The sequence below is a fragment of the Vidua macroura genome, chromosome 9, assembly GCF_024509145.1.
Source record: "Vidua macroura isolate BioBank_ID:100142 chromosome 9, ASM2450914v1, whole genome shotgun sequence".
NCBI lineage: Eukaryota > Metazoa > Chordata > Aves > Passeriformes > Viduidae > Vidua > Vidua macroura.
Genome location: NC_071579.1, coordinates 587067 through 604902, shown reverse-complemented (window position 1 = coordinate 604902; position 17836 = coordinate 587067). Strand labels below are relative to the sequence as shown.

General features: G+C 47.5%; 1 protein-coding gene across 3 annotated transcripts in view; it reads right to left on the bottom strand.

Moving 5' to 3' along the window:
* Positions 1–287: 287 nt before the first annotated feature.
* ATF6 (activating transcription factor 6) overlaps positions 288–17836 on the bottom strand; it is a 75129-nt gene continuing 57580 nt past the window's right edge. For all 3 annotated transcript variants that reach the window (XM_053985638.1, XM_053985637.1, XM_053985640.1), the window contains one exon: positions 288–2470. In XM_053985638.1, the coding sequence (XP_053841613.1) occupies positions 2262–2470 (209 nt within the window). In that variant the 3' untranslated portion in view covers positions 288–2261. The remainder of the gene's footprint in view (positions 2471–17836) is intronic.

Genomic DNA, 17836 nt, shown 5'->3' with positions numbered 1-17836 from the left:
GTGTGGGGAGAGCCAGTTTACACACCAGATGGAGACAAACCCCAGAGGGCTCTAGGCTGCTGCTTGGGAGTGATACTGGGGCAGGGTGACATGCCATGTCCAGCCCTCACGGGCTCCTCTGGCAGGCTCTGGGTAAGCAGCTCGTGTAGGACACCTGCTCTCCAGCACAAGGAAGGAGACAGGGTACACTGTGCCAAACAGAGCCACACTGGAGCCCAAGAGATGGCAGACCAGGGCAGGTGTTCCAGTAGTTTGCCTAAGGAAAACAATATTAACACGCACAATAATGAAGTTATTAGTAATAAATAAAAGAAGGATTTTACTGCCTTCAGTACTGGGGACACAGAGAACAGAATTACACAGGATAAGAGATGCTCTCCACCACCGGAGCCCAGGGGTGCTGGCTGAGGATGTGGTGCCACAGCAGTCCCAAGCCCCCGGCCCCCACCAGCAGCTCTTCCCAATGTGCCAGGCTGTACCAAGCCCAGCCACCACCCCAGTCCCCTCTCCAGCTCCCCAGAGCAGCCAGCAGCCCCTACCCACGGCGGCAGGGGAGCCATGTGCCTCTGGCTGGGGCACCGCTGGGGTTTTTATTTCTGACTGTTGTGAGCTGGCCCAGAGTCAGGTGGGGCCAGGCCAGGAAAATGAACTGGTGCGAGCAGCACAGCCAAACCCCGGCCAAGCCCAGCTCCCTCCCAGCAGCGCGAGTGCCGTGAGGACGGGGCCTGCGCTGCCTGCGCCGGGGACGTGGCAAAGGGCACAGCTTCTCCAAGGTGTTGCAAGGCACATACTTCAGAGGGGTGTATTGCTCCTCATCCTCCTCCTCACTGCCCCTGGAGCTGTTTGTCTTGCTGCCATATCAACCTGTATTTCCTAACAGCCACACACATACACGAAAAACAATAATAATAATAATAATAATTAATAATTAATAATTAAAACCACCACGTGAGCCAGTTAGCGCTCAAACCACGAAGGAAAGACAGCTGGCTGGCAAACTGAAGCTCATCATCCTCTTTGTGAACTGCACAGGGGAGAAAAAATAACGTTACAACATGCTGAAGTCATTATGCAAGGCTGATGCCCTGCTGGTGGCTCATCCCAGCTGAGCACCAGTGCTCTGGAGCTCCTGGGCCCAGCTCCGGCCTGGGGCCTGGCTGACAGACACAGGATGGGTGAACAGAGCTCCACTCTGCAACGGCAGCACTTGGCTGCGGCCAGTGTTTGGGGCAAATGGAACGTTCCCCGCTGCCCGGCGAGTGGCTGGCTGTGCTGGCGAGGCAGAGAGGGGTACGTGGTGCTGAGTGTGTGTGATGGGTGTGTGGCTTCAGGAGAAGGTGCTGTGGCTCTGTCCCACAGAACTGAAGCAGCCCCTCTGCCCCAGCAAGGCCAGTGCTGTTCCATGGGCATTTGTTAGCAGTGAAAAGCATTAAATAGCACACACAAAAAACCCACGCAAATAAAAACCAGGAAGGAAAAAAAAAAAAAAACCAACAAACTCAAAAAAACCAAACTTTACAAATGCATCTGCTGCATGAAATAACTTCCTTTGGGCCAAGCCTTCAGCCGTGCAGCCACGTGGGCTGGGGAAGGCAGCAGCAGGATCCTGGAGAGCCGGGCAGGTGCGGGGTGGGCAGTGCCTTATCGGGCAGCCCAGCCCCAGGGCAGTGGGGTTGTTCTGCTTGTAGTGCTTTAGTGGTGAGTGCGGGGCCCCAGCACCCTCTGGGGGGGCTGGGCTGGGCTGCTCCACCACACTGCTGCACCCCAGGGTTTCCTGCTGAGGGAGGCTGCACAGGCAGGATTTGGGAGGGAATGATGAGGAGTGGGGCTGTCTGGTCAGGCCCAGCACCTGAAGCTGGACATCCTCCTGCTGCCCAGGCACACTGCAGGGAGAGCGGCCCCATCCCAAGTGTGGGTGTCTGCAGTATTGTCTCTGGCTCACCAGCCCACCTCTGGCAGCCCAACAGGGACTAAAATGAAAAACAACCCATAATTCTGGACAGCGCGTAAGTAGCGGGGACGGCCCGTGTCCCCCACGTTGTGTGGGACCCCCAGGCCTGTCCCCGGCGAGGAGCCAGCTGAGCTGCATTATCCCCAGGCAGGATGCGGCCACTGGGCAATGTCAGGCACGGGAATGGGCTAAAGGGGGCTGTCCCTGCTGCGCCCATGTGCCAGGAGGCCCAGGACCTGCCAGGGAAGGGGCTCGGGCTGGCGGCAGGACCTGCTGCGTGCCGGTGCTCCCCTGTGCGCTGCCACAGGAGCTACTGCAGGGATTTGACAATGGCCCTCAGGGCATGGGGCGTCTCTGGGACGGAGGGGGATGAGCTGTAGAAGGTGTCGGTGTGATTTCTGCGCTGCTCTCGGAGGTATGGAGGGACAGATGAACTTTTGATGTGGAGGATCCTGGTGTCCATCACTTCGCAGTCAATCTGCATCATCACCTCGTAGTCCTGCCCATTGATCACATTCTCTGCAAAAGTAAGGATAAAAAAAAAAAAACAGGTCAGAGTTAGCCCTGCAAGCTAGGGATCCAACAGCACTAAAAGCAGAGGTTTCCAGACCTTTTTTTGTCTGGAGCAGGAACTGCAGTGGGGGAACTTCCTTTCTGTAGCTGGACACATGGAGCTCCATCTCACACAGCAGAGCCCCAGACTGCTCATGACACCTCAAAGAGCCCAGACCACACTTAGCATGAGCAGTCACACCTAGAAATTAATGTCTTTTATTTCCTCTTCTTCATCTGCACATCATTACTGACAGAGTTTGCACTGTGTAACATTCATTACAGAACTGTTGTTCTTGAGCCACTAAAGCATGGGAGTGATTGAAAATAAGCTTTATTTAAGAAAGCTGAATGTTTCACTTTCTGTAACCCTCTGGGGATCCACTGGGGATCTTGAGGAATTTCTTCACCAGTTTATTAACAAAAAAAAAAATCCTAAAATGTGATCTCTCAAAAGAATTAACTGTGCCTCATTCCCATCCTGACCTAGCTGTTGTACTTGAGTGATGTGGTGACACTGGGCAAGGCCACTCCCCTGACAGAGGCCTGGACGCAGGAAGACCTTGACCAGCACACGGGACCCCCGTGTGGCCCCCAGCCTGGGACATCTGCTGTCACAGGAGCTGCTGGGCTTACAGGCTGTGCACATGGCTAGCATCTGCTGCCTGGATTTAAAGGTGGGAGACTACTCCCTGCATAGACAGTGTGCCCAGGAATGCAAGAGCTGAGATCGGATTTCCAGGCAAGACCAATCCTTTCAGAGCCAGAAGACTGCCATTGGCAGAGTTTCCTTTCTGTGCTCGGGAGGATGGAAGATCACCTAATGGAAAGCGTATGGACTGGAGGAATGCAATATACATTACTAATTTTTACTGTTTTCCTGGATTAACTCTGACTCTGGATGACAGCTGAAGACTGTGGCTGGACCCTGTTGTACCCCACACCACCTGTAGAAGCCATTAGATCAACTATGTCTGGTATAGTAATGAGAAGCAGGAGCAAACTCTTGCTAAGGGGGCTGAGAGCCTGCAAGGGAAATCAAAGCTTGCACCTGCAAGAAATGAAATGGAAAAAAGCTCTGTATGTGCCACCAAGAGACTGAGGCCAGAAGCAGCTGTGCAAGTCTCTGTGCCACTGACCCAAACCCCTGACAAGCACCCCACCCCTCCTGGATGCTGCCCTGCTGATAAAGCCCTGCTATGACATAAGGTGCTGGGACCCTTTCAGAGGCCATCCCTCCAGGTCACCCCTTCTGTCTGCCTTTGGAGGTGCTCTTAACTCCCACCCACAGGCTCAGGACGAGTCAGCAGAGGGAGCAGGGCTGCTGGTGCCACTGAGGAGAGGAGACTGGAAAGGGGAGCAGAGGGGCACAAGGGGAAGCTGAAGGGCACAGAGCCTGGAGCCAGCAAATGGGCACAGATGGGCTCCCTGTGACACCACAAGCTGGAAACATCTCCTCAGCTCTCATGCTGCAGTTGATGGAACCCCAGCTATGTGAGAAACAGTGCTCCAAAGCCACAAGTGGGTGAGGTGGGATGGGATGGTGGCCAGGGCCAGGAAAACATCTTGGTAGTGCAGTGAGCTTCCCTGACTATTTGCAGCAGCCAGCACAGAGGGCTGTCATTAAGTTCTGGGCATTGCACAAGACAGAGGAGAATAGCAATCCCAAGGACTGCCCAGGCAAGGCAGGGAGCTGTGCTGTGTGGGTGGCACTGGGGAACCAGCCCAGCCCATTCTGGCCAGCTGGGATCCTGCTTCCCCTGTGCTGACACAGCTCCCTCCCAACAAAGTGTGCCAGGATTAAGTAAGCTACAGCTCTGCTACCCCGTGGCAAGAGGGTCTGTGTCTTCTGAGTCCACCACAGCAGCGAGAGCTGGGAGGAATCATGCTCATGGTGAGCTTCTCTGGCCAGCAGGCACACAGGGGATGCACATCCCCCACATAGACATCCACAAAAAGTACCCAAATCCTGCCCTTGGCCTGTGAGTTAGCTCAGAAGTTGAAGGCAGGTTTGAAGTTGGCATCTGATTATTTCCCTTTTTTGTGGTGAAGGCACTGAACTGCTGCAGAAAACCTCTGCAAAGGCTTTGATCTCACAGGGGTGAGGGCAGCAGTGGGAATGGCTCAATGCCCACTACAGGCATTTCCAGCAGCCTTTCTCATTACCATTAGCTCCAAACTGACACAGAAGAGGAGGTAGGATGTTCCTCAAAGACAGAAATTACTGCTTGGTGCTGCTGCCAGGCACATGGACCAGCTTCATTCTAAGGAGGGGTCTGAAAGCAGTGGCAGCCCTGGGACACCCGGCCTATCCCAGCCCAGGGAGGGGCTGATGCTCTGTGAACACCCATGTGATGGTCTCAGCAAAACAACAGGCAAACGTGACCTGAGTGCAGCTGGCACAGTCCCCTGTTTGGAAAGACTAGCTCACTGTCATTGCAAAAAATGATTCCACACGGCTCCATCCTGAGCTTGATGCTGCTAAACTGCTTCGTGATCTGGATGGGGAATAGACAGCATACTTAGAAGATTTCTGGAAGATGCTAAACTGGAGAGATTCCAACAACCTTGGAGTGGCTAGATTGGATGAGACTGCAGTTTTGATAAAAGAGAGAAGCTGTCCAAAATCTTCAGAATGCATTTCAACCACAGCCAGAGCTGGAAAACATTAGTAAAAACGTAGCTGAGCAGAAGTACTACAGAAAAACCTTGAGGACTGCAGAGGATCACTGTGGATAAGCCAACAGAATGACAGGATTGGAAACAACAGCTCGACTGCAAGAGAAACATATTTAACTTTGACCAAGTTTCTAATGATAATGAAATACAAGCCCTGGATCAAAGTACCTTGGGAAAATGAGAGGATCTCCATGATGGAGAGCTTTTAAGGAAAGGCTGGAGGAGCAGCTGCCCATCAAGCCCTTGGGTACCAAAGCTCCACAGACACTTGCATTCACTGCTGGTCCCTCTGGCCCTGCCCCTCTGTGAGCTGCAAGTCCCTGCTCCTGACCAAACACAGCACCTCGAGTTGTGGGTTCTCCACTGGACTCCACTAATCCCCAGCACAAGCACACGATTTTGCCTGGTGATTCCTGTGTCAGATCACTCAAAGACAGCCTTGTCAGGCTTTCTTCCTCTCCTTCCCCTCCTGTGCAGTACCAGCATCTGGAGGTGCCAGTAGGGCAGAAGGTGGGTTTCAGAGGGGCTGTGCCCAGCACTGAGCTCAGCAGCCACGTGTGGCTGATCCCTGGGGGGCTCAGCATGTAACCAGTGCTCAGGCCAGCCTGCACTCCCCGGCCTGAGCACAAAGCCACCACCCCTCCCAGCGAGGCACAGGTAGCAGGGTGTCTGTGAAGCAGAACTGATGGCCCCAGGCTGCTGCCTGCTGCTCAGGTGCTGGCTGGAAGGTCAGCACTGCCAGTGTGTGTTACACAGGGCTGCCCAAGGGCCCAGAGCAAAGCTGACACGGAGTGATCTTTACTGTTCTGAATTACTTATGACTGATGTTTTGTGGGATTACGTCAGTGAAAACACAGGAACGGATCTCCTGTAGAGGTGTCTGGATTTATAAATAGATTTATTGCTCCTCTTTGAAGTTCAGAACATACAGTTTTTCACACAGTGCAGACTCAGGCTTAAGAAGCCATCCTTGCTGGGCCAAGAGCCTGTGCTGCAGTTAATTATTTGTTAACAGGTTTAAAAGCCATGCTTCAGATGACTGACTATTTCAAATTAATAGCAAAGGTAATTGTGCCAAGTGTTGCAGCTCTGACTGCACTTTCCCAAAGAGTCTCACTGGCTCTTGCAGGCTGTATGAAACTCCCAGCATGAGCCTGATCTAGGGAACAGAAACCTAATTCCCAGTGCTGCTCTCCCCCTAAAAACAATCATGTTGCAAGATCCAACAGATGAAAGCTGAAGTCTGTGGTCCAAACCAAAACCAAATAGGGCTAAGGGCATTTACTACTGCTACAAATTACTGAAGATGATAGAAGATTGTCTTCATATTTGAAACATAAGATTTTTAAAACTGTATTACTGAAAAGGCCATAAACCCAAAATCCTCCTTCTTCCCTCAGTAGCACTGACATCCATCAATCAGTTGGCTGTTCAAATGTCTGCAAGATTGAGCACCTACTTCTATGGGAGATAGTCTCTCAGAGAAAGGGAGAAGACAGGCAGAGGGCTTGAAAGGCAGGCAATGAAACTTTTGTTCTGCAGTTAGTAAGAACAAATGGTGATGTCAGCTGTCTCCACAGACTTCAACTTTACACATATCAGGCTGTTTGGCCCTATGGACACATCTGTCTTAAAGATGTAATTCTGATAATTTATCCTTTCCTACCTATCCCTTCCTATCTTTCCCAAAAAGCTCTGCTGCAGCAAATGATCACTGTGAAAACTGGTGTCTGCAGAGAAACTGAGACAGAGCTGCCCTGAAAGGCCACCTGAGCTTGCAGGACTGTTTCAAACACCATGGAAAGGCTTTACAGCTTTCTGAAGGCGCATTCATGCCATACGTACATTTATAGAGCCTTATTCTACCAGAACTATGAATTTTACTTTACTCTGGGCAATATCACAGTGGATTACAAAAAAAAAAAACAAACTCAGTGGGACTCTAGCATTCAGTGAGGTCCTCAGTCCTCAGGCCCTTTTCTAAGGCCTCAGCTGCCTTTGAAGCAGATAACCCAAGTACCCAGTGGTTGCTTTCTGAGTAGGTGACTTTAAAATGGTCAGAACCTGCCTGGCTCTGTATCTGCTGCGCTCACTGAACTCACATTTAAGGTGTTATCAGCCACACAGATCTGGACTACTGTTCCTTACTCCTGCTATGGTACAGGGAGGGCAATCACTTGCCCCATCCTTACTTTAACTGCCTGTCTTTGTCAATAAGGTGAGAGAATCATGCCCTCCTTGTGTGTGGGGGGTGGGGAGCAGAAGGTGACTTTGCTATCCATGGAACCAGTTTAACTGATGTCAAAATAGGAGCCGGTGAATCACCCCTGTGCAAGGTGATCCAAACCCACCAACTCTATTAAAGCCATCTTTGCTGAACAGCTACTCACATTCTGTACTTTCCACAATTCCTTCTAAAGAGAAAGTTTTCAGTCTGTGTCAGCACTAATCTACACTTGGAGCTCCTTCTGCAGGCCCATCTCTCACAGCAGCAGAAACCAGGGCAGCTTTCAAAGAGCCACTAACAAGTTCCAGCACCTGGATGCTTTGTGTGAGCTGCACCAAGCTGACAATGATAAAGTTTAGCTTTAGGACTGATTTAGCACCTAATTATCTAAATAGTTTTTATTGTAACCTGCCCTGGCCCAATCCAGAGCTTATGTTTAGGGTAGCAGGGCTCAGGAAGCAGGAGCTTCAGGAGCTGAAGGCACCAGCTGCACTCTGCTGCACTGGCCTGCTGAAGGGTGGCAGCTGTCCCCACACATAACTCATGGGGCTCTCTCCACATTGTCACTGCAGCAATCTTCCATCTCATCTCTGTTAAGAAGCCCTGACTGTCCTACCCTGCACATCTGGACAATGTTTCCATCTGAAGGGTTGGTATACACTACCAAATAAGTATATAAATGAAGCAGTGTTACAGACTAAAAATACGCTCACTGCAACAATGCAGCAGGATTGCTAAAACATTTACAGATTGGATCGTTGGACAGGATTGTTTGAGGCAAGGGAGCAAGTTATAGTGTGACCCAAATAACTTCCCTATTTAAAAGCAAATTCCTACTTGGAACTGCTTCCAAACAGAGCAGTTGCAGTGGCCTCACCTCTGTGAACTCAGCTGTCCTCAGTCCTGGGCACACACTAAGTGAGATCCTGGCATTTCAGTCTCCAGATCTCCTACCATCTCTCCAGCTGCGAACCAGGCATCTCTAGGAGTACAGAAACACTGGATCCACACCATCAAACTCACCCTGAGAAGCCATGAGCTGTCTCTCTCTTCATGCCCAATCCATTGGACCAGTGGTGTCAGGGACTATCCAAGGGAGATATGCAGAGGCATGAGAGGTAAGCAAGAGAACCAGAGGAAACAAGCTCTCAGTGGCCTCTGAAGTAAATAATGGAGCCACCAGAGAGACTGGCACTGGCTGTGGGTGAGGAGCATCACCTGCCCTCAGCTTACACCACTGTGTGGTTTCTGGAAGAGGCCAGCAGCACCTGTGAGCAATGTGGTCAGTGGCCAATCTGTGCCAGCTCGTGCTTTGCAGTACCTGCTCTAGACTGGGAGATCTCAGGGAGAGGGAAGGAAAGTTGGCTCTTCCCAAGGAACATGTCCCACTGGATTGCCTACCTCCCTTTTCAATCTCCTTTCATGCTGCATCACTTCCCTCTAAGAGAAAGAACATGAGCTACTGAGGAGATGGCCCAGTGCAGACTTGGTGTGATTGCTCTTGTTTTGAGAGGGAGCCAATGGTCAGGAAGAGAAGAGAAGGAAGAGAAGACCAGACTCACCAGTGTTGACCCTTGCAGGCACTTGATTTAAAACTCCCTCAGATGATGTATTTCTCAGAAAAACAGAGACATTTTGACAGCTCTGGCTGTGTATATGTGTGTTGTTGGCAGGGTAGCATTGCTGCAGGATGACCCTATTTAAAACCTAACCATCTGTGACAATGCTAATGACAAGAGGCAAAAACACAAAGAGAAAAGAAAGACAAGAGTAAAGAGTTCTGCTGCACAGAAAACTCTTGGGAGTGAAGGAAAGAGGCTAGAGGAAGAGCAATGCTCTTAGTCAGAACCATCCCATGCCCACATGGGAGGCACTAAAAGGATAAACAAACTTCCCACACTGCCTGCAAATCCAGACCTACCCACTTTACAAGACATAAAACTGCACACAGGAGAGTAGCCCAGAAAGGCATTCCAGCAAAGGCTTCTTTCAAGAACTAGGGCTGCAGGGCTTGTCCCAGGACCAGGGCACTGCACCCTCTGAGTGCAGCAGGGACTGGGAGCCATGGCATCTCCCCAGCACAGACCTGTGTATGAACCTACTGGTAACAATCCCTTCACTGCAAAATGAGACCGTCTGTTTCCACCTTTTAGAAAAACACTAATCCGTGAGTGAACCTTCCCCCTTGTCTCACAAAAGCTTGCTTCCTTTCAGCACATTCAAAGAACCATCTTTTTCCAAGGTCTTTGGACACAGTATGTTGCTGTGCTGAAGGGATCATCCTTATCCTCACTCACTCTCCCTCTGGGGCCTCCAATGGAGCACTAAGGTAGGACTTGCCGCTGCAGGAGCTGTGCTCTCTTCCCAAGCTGTTGCATGTGCCAGGACACACTCAACTCTCACAGATTCTGCCCACTGGTGCAAAACTGAGACTTCGGTTGAAGCCATTTTTAAAAGTTTGCCTTATTTGTCACCCGCCTGATATTTATACAGACTCAGCGGTTACTACCAGCACAAGAACACTTTACTCCTTCCTTCAGCAGTGCTGACCTCCACTTTAAGTACTCCTTTACACCTTGGTCCTCCACAGGCACTAGAGATTCCCTGGCAGGCTTCCTCTGAAAAATATTTTTACTATTTATTTTATGCCTCAGGCATGCTGTTGCTCAGTATCTTTTTCTGGCTTAACTTCTTATGGTTTGACATTTAGTCTGCCAGAAACTATCCTCTTTCTTTTTTCCTATTCTCTCATTTGGCTACAATGTCCATTGTTTAAAAGTTATCTTCTTACTTCTATGGATTGACTTTAATGTGTTACTTAAGCCCATCGTATTTTTTAGTCTTCTTTTAAAGATTCTTGCAGTGAGCTTTTAATCTTTAATCAATCTTCATTTGCCAGCATTTTAACCCCACTAGTTCTTCCTTTAATGTTTTCCTATTTTTTTAGCCCTTACCTTTGAATTATGGCATTTCAAGTTGCAGGCACTTACTGATAAAAATAATTTAACTACTAAATTAGTTAAATTAACTAATTTAAATAATTTTTATTTTCAAGAGGCAACATCACATGCATCATTTGCATTGACATGGACCTCGCCTATCACCAAGTATCACTTGTATCCTGGTGTTAAAGTGTGTCACTGATTTAAGACTGAAGGCCAGTGAGAGCCTATACTCCCTTACAGTTGAAATGTTTTTATTGTTTGGACGCTATCCAAAGAGTGAGCCAAATTTTCCACCTGTCTAACTTGGGTACATAAAGTTACGTCATTTAGATACTGCAATCAGCTCTTGCTCGTAGAAGCACATTTTAACACCATCTTCTGTCTGTGTGGGGCGAGCACTCTCCTGCACATGAGCTTCTGTGGGTCAATGCATGTGTCAGGTAATGATGAGAGCACTGCAGAGCCTGTCTGAACGCAGCGTGCTCACAGACAGAGATGGCCCTTGCAAACATTTCTGTCTCCCAGCTTCAGCAACGGGACATTTTACAGCTTTCATGTGCCAGTCCTACTCTGATACAGGAGTGCCTCCTTTCCCATGCAGAGGGGCACCCGGGGCGGCAGTCATTCCTTCATCCACATTCATCCAGGTGTTTGTGCTAGACCATGGGGATATGGCACAGCCTGCTCCTCTGCAGCTGCTACAGACTCAGGCAGGATGGAGGGAGATGATTAATGCTTTTTCTCCTTAGGCTAGGTCTTATAAGTTCTCAGAGATAAGCATTATACCCTTGATAGGTGGTATAAAGATAAGCATTATACCCTTTAGGTGGTATAAAGAAGCAGGCTCTTGTGCCAGTGTTGGAAACAAAAAGTTTTAATAAAAGGCAAAACAAAAAAGCTCTTTACAGAGGAAAACCGAGTCAGGGCAAGAGGTTTTTGCTCTTGCTAAAACACTTCACAAAAGCGATTGCTTTTTTTGCTCTCTTCTTTTTCTAGTGAATTGCTTAGGCGGGACTTTTTGGCTTTTGTCTAATTAGCTATCCTTAAGTTTGAGGTGAAGTCTTTAAGGTCCTATGAGGTGTTTTTTTTAACTAAATTGAACAGAGAAACTTCTAGGTTTTTTTCCTTTTTTAAGGAGACAAAGGGTAACTTGTTTACTCCATCAACAGAAGGCATGTTCCTACAGATGATTTACTTAATGAAGTAGGGAATGAGCAAAAACGTCCTTCAGGAACTCAGGATGTGTTTTTCAAATACTTTCCAAGCCCAGAAGATGCCCAGGAAGCACAGCAGGAAGCACCAGGGGTGAGGTGGGCTACATGAAGAGGTGAGGGAAGTGCAGCTTGGAGGACAGACCCAGGTTCTAAGGAGCAGGGAAAAGCCTCCCAGCCCTGCTGGCAGGAGTCTCCTTAGAGACTAACCCAAACACTCCAACAGGCCCTCTCAGACTGCTCTGTTTTCACCAGTCTCTAGGTTTACTCCAGTGATGTCCTCAAGACAGAACTCATAAATGTGAACCTCCTCTACCAGCTCTGTTGCAGCTTTTCGTGTTTTTATGGGGTGAGCTCATTATGGATAATTATGCTTCAGATCACTGCAGAAATAAGGAGTTACCAGAGTTGGCCCGTGTATCACACACATAAAACTGTTTGCCACCTATAATTTCACACCAAGAGGAATTATATGATCTTGAATTCACAACATTTGAAGATACATTAAGGCAGATTGGCTGGGCTGGAGGCTAGAATTACAACATGCTGCACATAACACAACACAGCCAGGATGGCAACAGTAACCTCACAGATTGGGGTGAAAGTTCCCTCTTGGCTTTGCAGCACAGCTCTCAGCACAGCGCTCTCGGTGAACCTTGGGAGGGCACACATCCACAGCAGCACCAGCATGCAGGGCTAACAAACATCCAGGAGACACACACCTGCTCCGTTCAAACCAACTCTGCAACTCCACACTGGCATCCACGCTGCCAGCCTATGGCACAGGCTTCTTTTCAATCATACTTTGTGACTTTTACAGAAGTGTGTCATTCTTATGGAAAAACCAATCTGCTGTAATGACTCGACACTGGCATTGGAAATACTACGTACGAAGTCCAATTAATTTATGACTAATTCTCTGCCCCCTTGGCGAATGGCACATTCCCAGCAAAATGCCATCCGCAGCAGCCACCCTGTCTGCACAGGGAGCACCAGGCATGCTGGGGCTTGGCCTGCTCTAGCAAAACCCATGAGATACTCTTTTCTGTATTAATTAAGGGGCAAAAGGCACCGAAGATCCCCTGAAATAACCTTCCTGTTCTTTTGAATGCATAAAAATAGATAACTCATTTAGTAATTTAGGTAAACAGCTCGTTATGAAAAGTCATTAGGGAATAAGCCTTCATGATTTCATTTCTTGTTCGTTTCCTGTCTAAATAAATAAACATGAACTCAAGTGACACAAATTCCATTACTTTTGCGCACAGATTCTTGAATGATTTCTTTCTTACTTTTTTGAATAATTTAATCTCCTCCTTTCTGTCAAAGACAACATATTAACAAACATGGCTGGGGAGAGCAAAGCCTTTCAAAGGTAACAAAAGCAGTTGAAAACTTCTATTTAGGATTTAATCTAGGCAATGATCAATTCTGATTCAAAGAAGTGTAGGAAAGTTTGAGGGAATATTTTGTTTTGACAAACTGCACTTCTACATGACTTTGAGAACAGAAACGTGAACAGCAGCATCTTACAAGATTACTAAAATCTGTTGTTAAAATTCTTTGTTAAACAATGTTCTGCCATCACTGCAATCCTGACCTCTGCAGTACAGCTTTACACAAGCACGGGAGCAGAAGTACATCTCTGACATCGGCAAATCCTCCTAAATTACAGGAGAACCACAGCAGTGGTGCTTGCCCATGGCTGCACACAGGACACTGCAGGCTCTCCCTCTGTCCCAGCCCAGGCTCAGGAATCAGCTGCTACAGCGAGGTCTAATCATGGCTCTGATTCTTCCTTTCTCAGACTTCACCAAACGACTTTTATTCCTCAACTGGCAGCTCAAGAAGCAAAAGAATGGCAGTTTCAAAATGACTGGAATGACAGCACTGGAGACATTCTTAGATGTATTTCCCTACATCCTGTTTAGAGAACTTGACAGACTCCCAGTGACTTTCCCGAAAAACCTTAGCAGTCACCCTTCTTGCATCTCACATCTAGGTTCTAATCCCACACTGAACAACTTCCAGAGCCTTCTGGTCACACACTACAGCTTGTAAGGCCATGCTGAGCTCTCAGGACTTTCTGTTAAATGCAGATAAAAAGCAGAAACACTGAGGGAAGTATCTCTATAGCTCATGCTTGTGCAGCCAAGAGACGTGTCCTCTATACCTGGTAGAGTGGCACGAGCTTCCCAGCCTGGTGCCAAGGACAGCAGCTGTGAGAGGGAGCCATGGGCACCACGACTTGGCTTTTAGGCACAGGGAGAACAATGAGGGACAACAGCTATGGATAGCAGGGACCATCACCCTCCTGGAAACTGCTCTGGAGCTATCCAAAGCGAGAAAGAGGCTTCCCAAAGTGTCAAGCAGTAACCTTCAGGGAAGGCAGCTGCTGTTCAAACGTGTTGTTTTAGACTTTCCTTCATGACTGACTGTGAATTCTGTTTCTTGCTCTGAAAAAAGGAAAGAGCATCTTTTGTTTGCTTGATCCTGAAAGGCAGAGGAAGTTGAAGACTTTATTTATTCAACCCTAAGACATGGGAACTTACAGACCATTGTCACTTCCCAAGGAGCTTTTGTTTTCATTTTCCTCCTCAGCCTATCTCGGTTCTGTTTGCCTTACAGATTTTTCACAGACAGTTTGCTACCAGCCTGGGACATCTGTGACTTGCTTGCACATGGCTGTCAGTTGAAGGGAAGTTTTTCGTAGCTGCATGCAAATAATTATGCTGCTTGATGGCAGAAATCGTTCCAGTTTTGATCAAAAAGCCTAACCACTAGATTTGTTTACCACCTTTTTATACTATTTCAGAAGTCTGTTACATGAGTATGATGATGGATGGTAAGAAGGAAAGCTGATGGAACTGGTCACGAATCAGAAAGTGGCCAACACAACAGAGCACATGCACTCTGCTGAAGTCAGCACTCCGTTCCATTTCTGCCTTTGGGAGGTTATTTTGCTGTTGGATTTCATGACAAAAAACAACCCTTAGGAGAAGAGAGCTCCTTAAGAAGGTTAAGGAGGGTCACACAAACAGCTATCTCAAAGGCAGACTGAAGACAAGCCCCACTGGGCTCCATCAGACTAAGGACCCATCCAGAATATTTATAAAAAGTTCAAAATTCTCTCTGTCATGGCTGCTAATTCCAAGAAAATGAGCCTTAGATTTCACCAGGGGCTTTCTCATCAGGTCTCTTACTTTTGTTTTGGCCTAGAGCGCAGACACCAACCCCCAGTTTAAAGAAAGTGAATGATGGAAAGACTTTCATATCTAGGGAACTGTTTTGCACGGGCTCCTAAGAAGAAAAAAGGTCTTTTTGGTCTCTGTGTTGCTGCTAAGTTCACTGGTGAGTACACATCTGTACAGACACTTAGAGCTGCTCCTACCAAGAGCAAGTGCAAGCTGTGAGAGTCCCTCACCTAACCCCAGGGAGAAGTGCATTCCTGAAAGGGCCTTCTTGGGCCAAACACTGAACTGGCGCTCTGGCACTGCCCATCCTCACTCCTGTGTGCTGCACGGAGCAGCAGTCCCAGGGCTGTGCTGGGCTGCAGAGCTGCAGAGCTGCACACACAGAACACTTGTGCTCAGGGTGGAGAGAGTGGCTCGGCCACACTGTTCTCTATAGGTCTCTTGGATCCAAAGATCCATGTTGAAACCCGCTGCAGTTAAATAAATAGAGGGCCAATGGCAGATGGTTTCACTTAAACTTCAAGAAAGGCACCGCCTATATGTCAATTTGGAACTGGTGTAATGAGCCAACAACGTTCTGAATTAAAATAAAAGCAAATTTAGGAATGAAACCTACCGGAGGACTTAACTGGTCTCAAGTACATAGTTAGATTTCTAAAATAATAGCTGCAATCCAGCATAACAAACATGACTTGCTTGAAAACAAAAGCCTGAGTTTGACTGTAGATTGCAGTTCATTTTCATTCCCATGAGAAACTGCAAGATATTTCTTCTTGGAGTAACTTCCCAGGAAGGGACACCAATGGTGCCTCCAAAACCACATAGAGTGGGACTAGGACTCCCCAATTCTGCGTTTTTCCTTCCAGGTTTACCAGTGCTGAGGCCCTTAGGTACCATCAGGCAGATTTTCTGTGAGCATTGCATGTGGTCACAAATGCTGGCGCTTTGACCCTGGGCAGACGCAGGTCAGAATTGGGCATGGCTGGCTGAAGGGTCCAGGGGAAGAGCTGTGCCAGGGGACAGCAGCCAGCAGGGACATGGCACAAGGGCAAAGGGCTGACAGAGCATCTGGGGAGGCAGAAAAGGAAGAGCTGCCAGCAAGCATTGACTGTGAACTAGGGGATGGCCCAGCAAGCTTGGAAAGGGCTATGACCAGGCAGGAAGAAGGAAAAGGGAGTAGGAGGTGGAGGATTAACAAGTAACAATGTATAACAAGTTCCTATACTTAAAAAAAAACAAGCTTACACATATTTAACATATTTTAATATATGAAACATATTTAAATAGGCAAATATGTTTCTGTGCACCTGCACAGTGAGGATCTGGTTCTACCCTAATGCTCTCTGAGGGCCATGGGTGATTCAGGCTGACCATGAGAAGGAGCACATGGCACGTTACAAGGTAATGGCTGTTTTTATTCTTTTCCAGCATAGAGCAACAGAACATTTGAAAGCAAGTTTTGATCTGGAAAATTAGTAACATACTGCTATTGCCTTGTACAAGATCTCCTTTTAAACTTTGATCTTATTGACTGCACACACATGCATGTGCACATCATTTACAAGATTGTCTGTTGACATTTGTCACTACCTCACAGCGCAAGGACTGCCACCTTCTTCCCAGAAAAACTCTTCAGGCTGTTACCCTGACTCTGCTCTGTACACTCATGAAAACTGCCAGATCAGTCTTGCAGAGCCATGCAGGACAGCAGTGGACAACTCCGTACTCATTGTCCATAACTCTTCTCTGTCCCTGCAGCCAGTGGTGGGAATGGCTCAGGTCAGCTAAAGGCAGTCACTAGTGGGCCTCAGAAGGCACCAGAACAATCTAAGGGTGACCAGAAAAGGGTGACTGTCTGCTGGGAAAAGACTGTCCAAGTAGTTCAAAGGGTTGGCTCTCAACTGCCCTGTCAAGTATTTCATCTTTGGAAACAGTGTCATGGGTAAACTTTAGTACACAGTAAAAGTCCCCACAGAAGCAAGTGATGAAGTTCTGAAAAAGCTTTAAAACAAAGACCCCTTCACTTGTATTCCTGTCATCTCCTCTGCCAGGGCTGTGGCAGTGAAAAGAAAGGGCAAGGAAGTGGCAGTAGAAAAGGTTTCCTTTCTTGCACAGAGGTCTGGCTGAGGTACAAGGAAAGAGGGGACAAGTTCTTACACGGAAAGTTTTGCCAATTTCTCCAAAGGAGACTTGTCCTTTTCCAGCAGCCAACTCTCTGCAGGTGCACAAAGAATTAAGGTGGGCTTAAAAGAGCAGCAGACAGCTGGGAGGAAAGCTTTGTTGTCAGCTAACTCCCAGATGCTTGTGCAGATCATCTCCAGGCCCCACAGAGGCAGAATAGGGTGGAGAAGCAATTTTCTCAAAGGACAGAAATGGGTTCTTCTCCAGACAGAACATTTTAGGGAATAATTTGCTATGGTTATCAATAGTCACATTGAAAATCAAGCCAAGTTACCTACTGGCTCTTTTGTGTCTTGTAACTTTTTTCCCAACACCTGGCTGGGTGTCACAGAGGAATCTGTGTTTGATGCTGTTGTTTACTTAATTCTATTCTTGTGTCTCAGCTGTTTCAACATCTCAGCCCAAATCCCTGGACATTTTTCTTTATTTCCTGAATTATGCTGATGTTCCAAAGAAAAAATCCTGAGGAACTGATGAAAATATAATTTCACAATGTTTCATTATTTATGGATAAGATTTGTCATTGGATTCTGATGCATATTTTCCAAATTATATTTACTCCAACAAATGAAAAGTTATTTCAAGTAAAAACAGGACTCAGTAAAATGTTAAGAAGAAATAATTTGTAATTTAGAAACAGTGTTTTTACTTCAGTGATAAAGTGCCCCCTTGCATGTGATAATTCAGGTCAGCCAAAAAGGATTTTTGTAATAGACATAAAAAGGGAGTTTTGGGCAGATAAATGCCAAAAATAATTCTGATACATCTAATAAAAATTCCCCTAGGACAGCTGTACAGATTATCACACTCAGCTGCACTGCATGGGAAAGTGCAATTATCAAAATGCTGAAAGCCTGAACTGATTCTTTTTTTCTTAGTTTATGGAAATTCGCAAC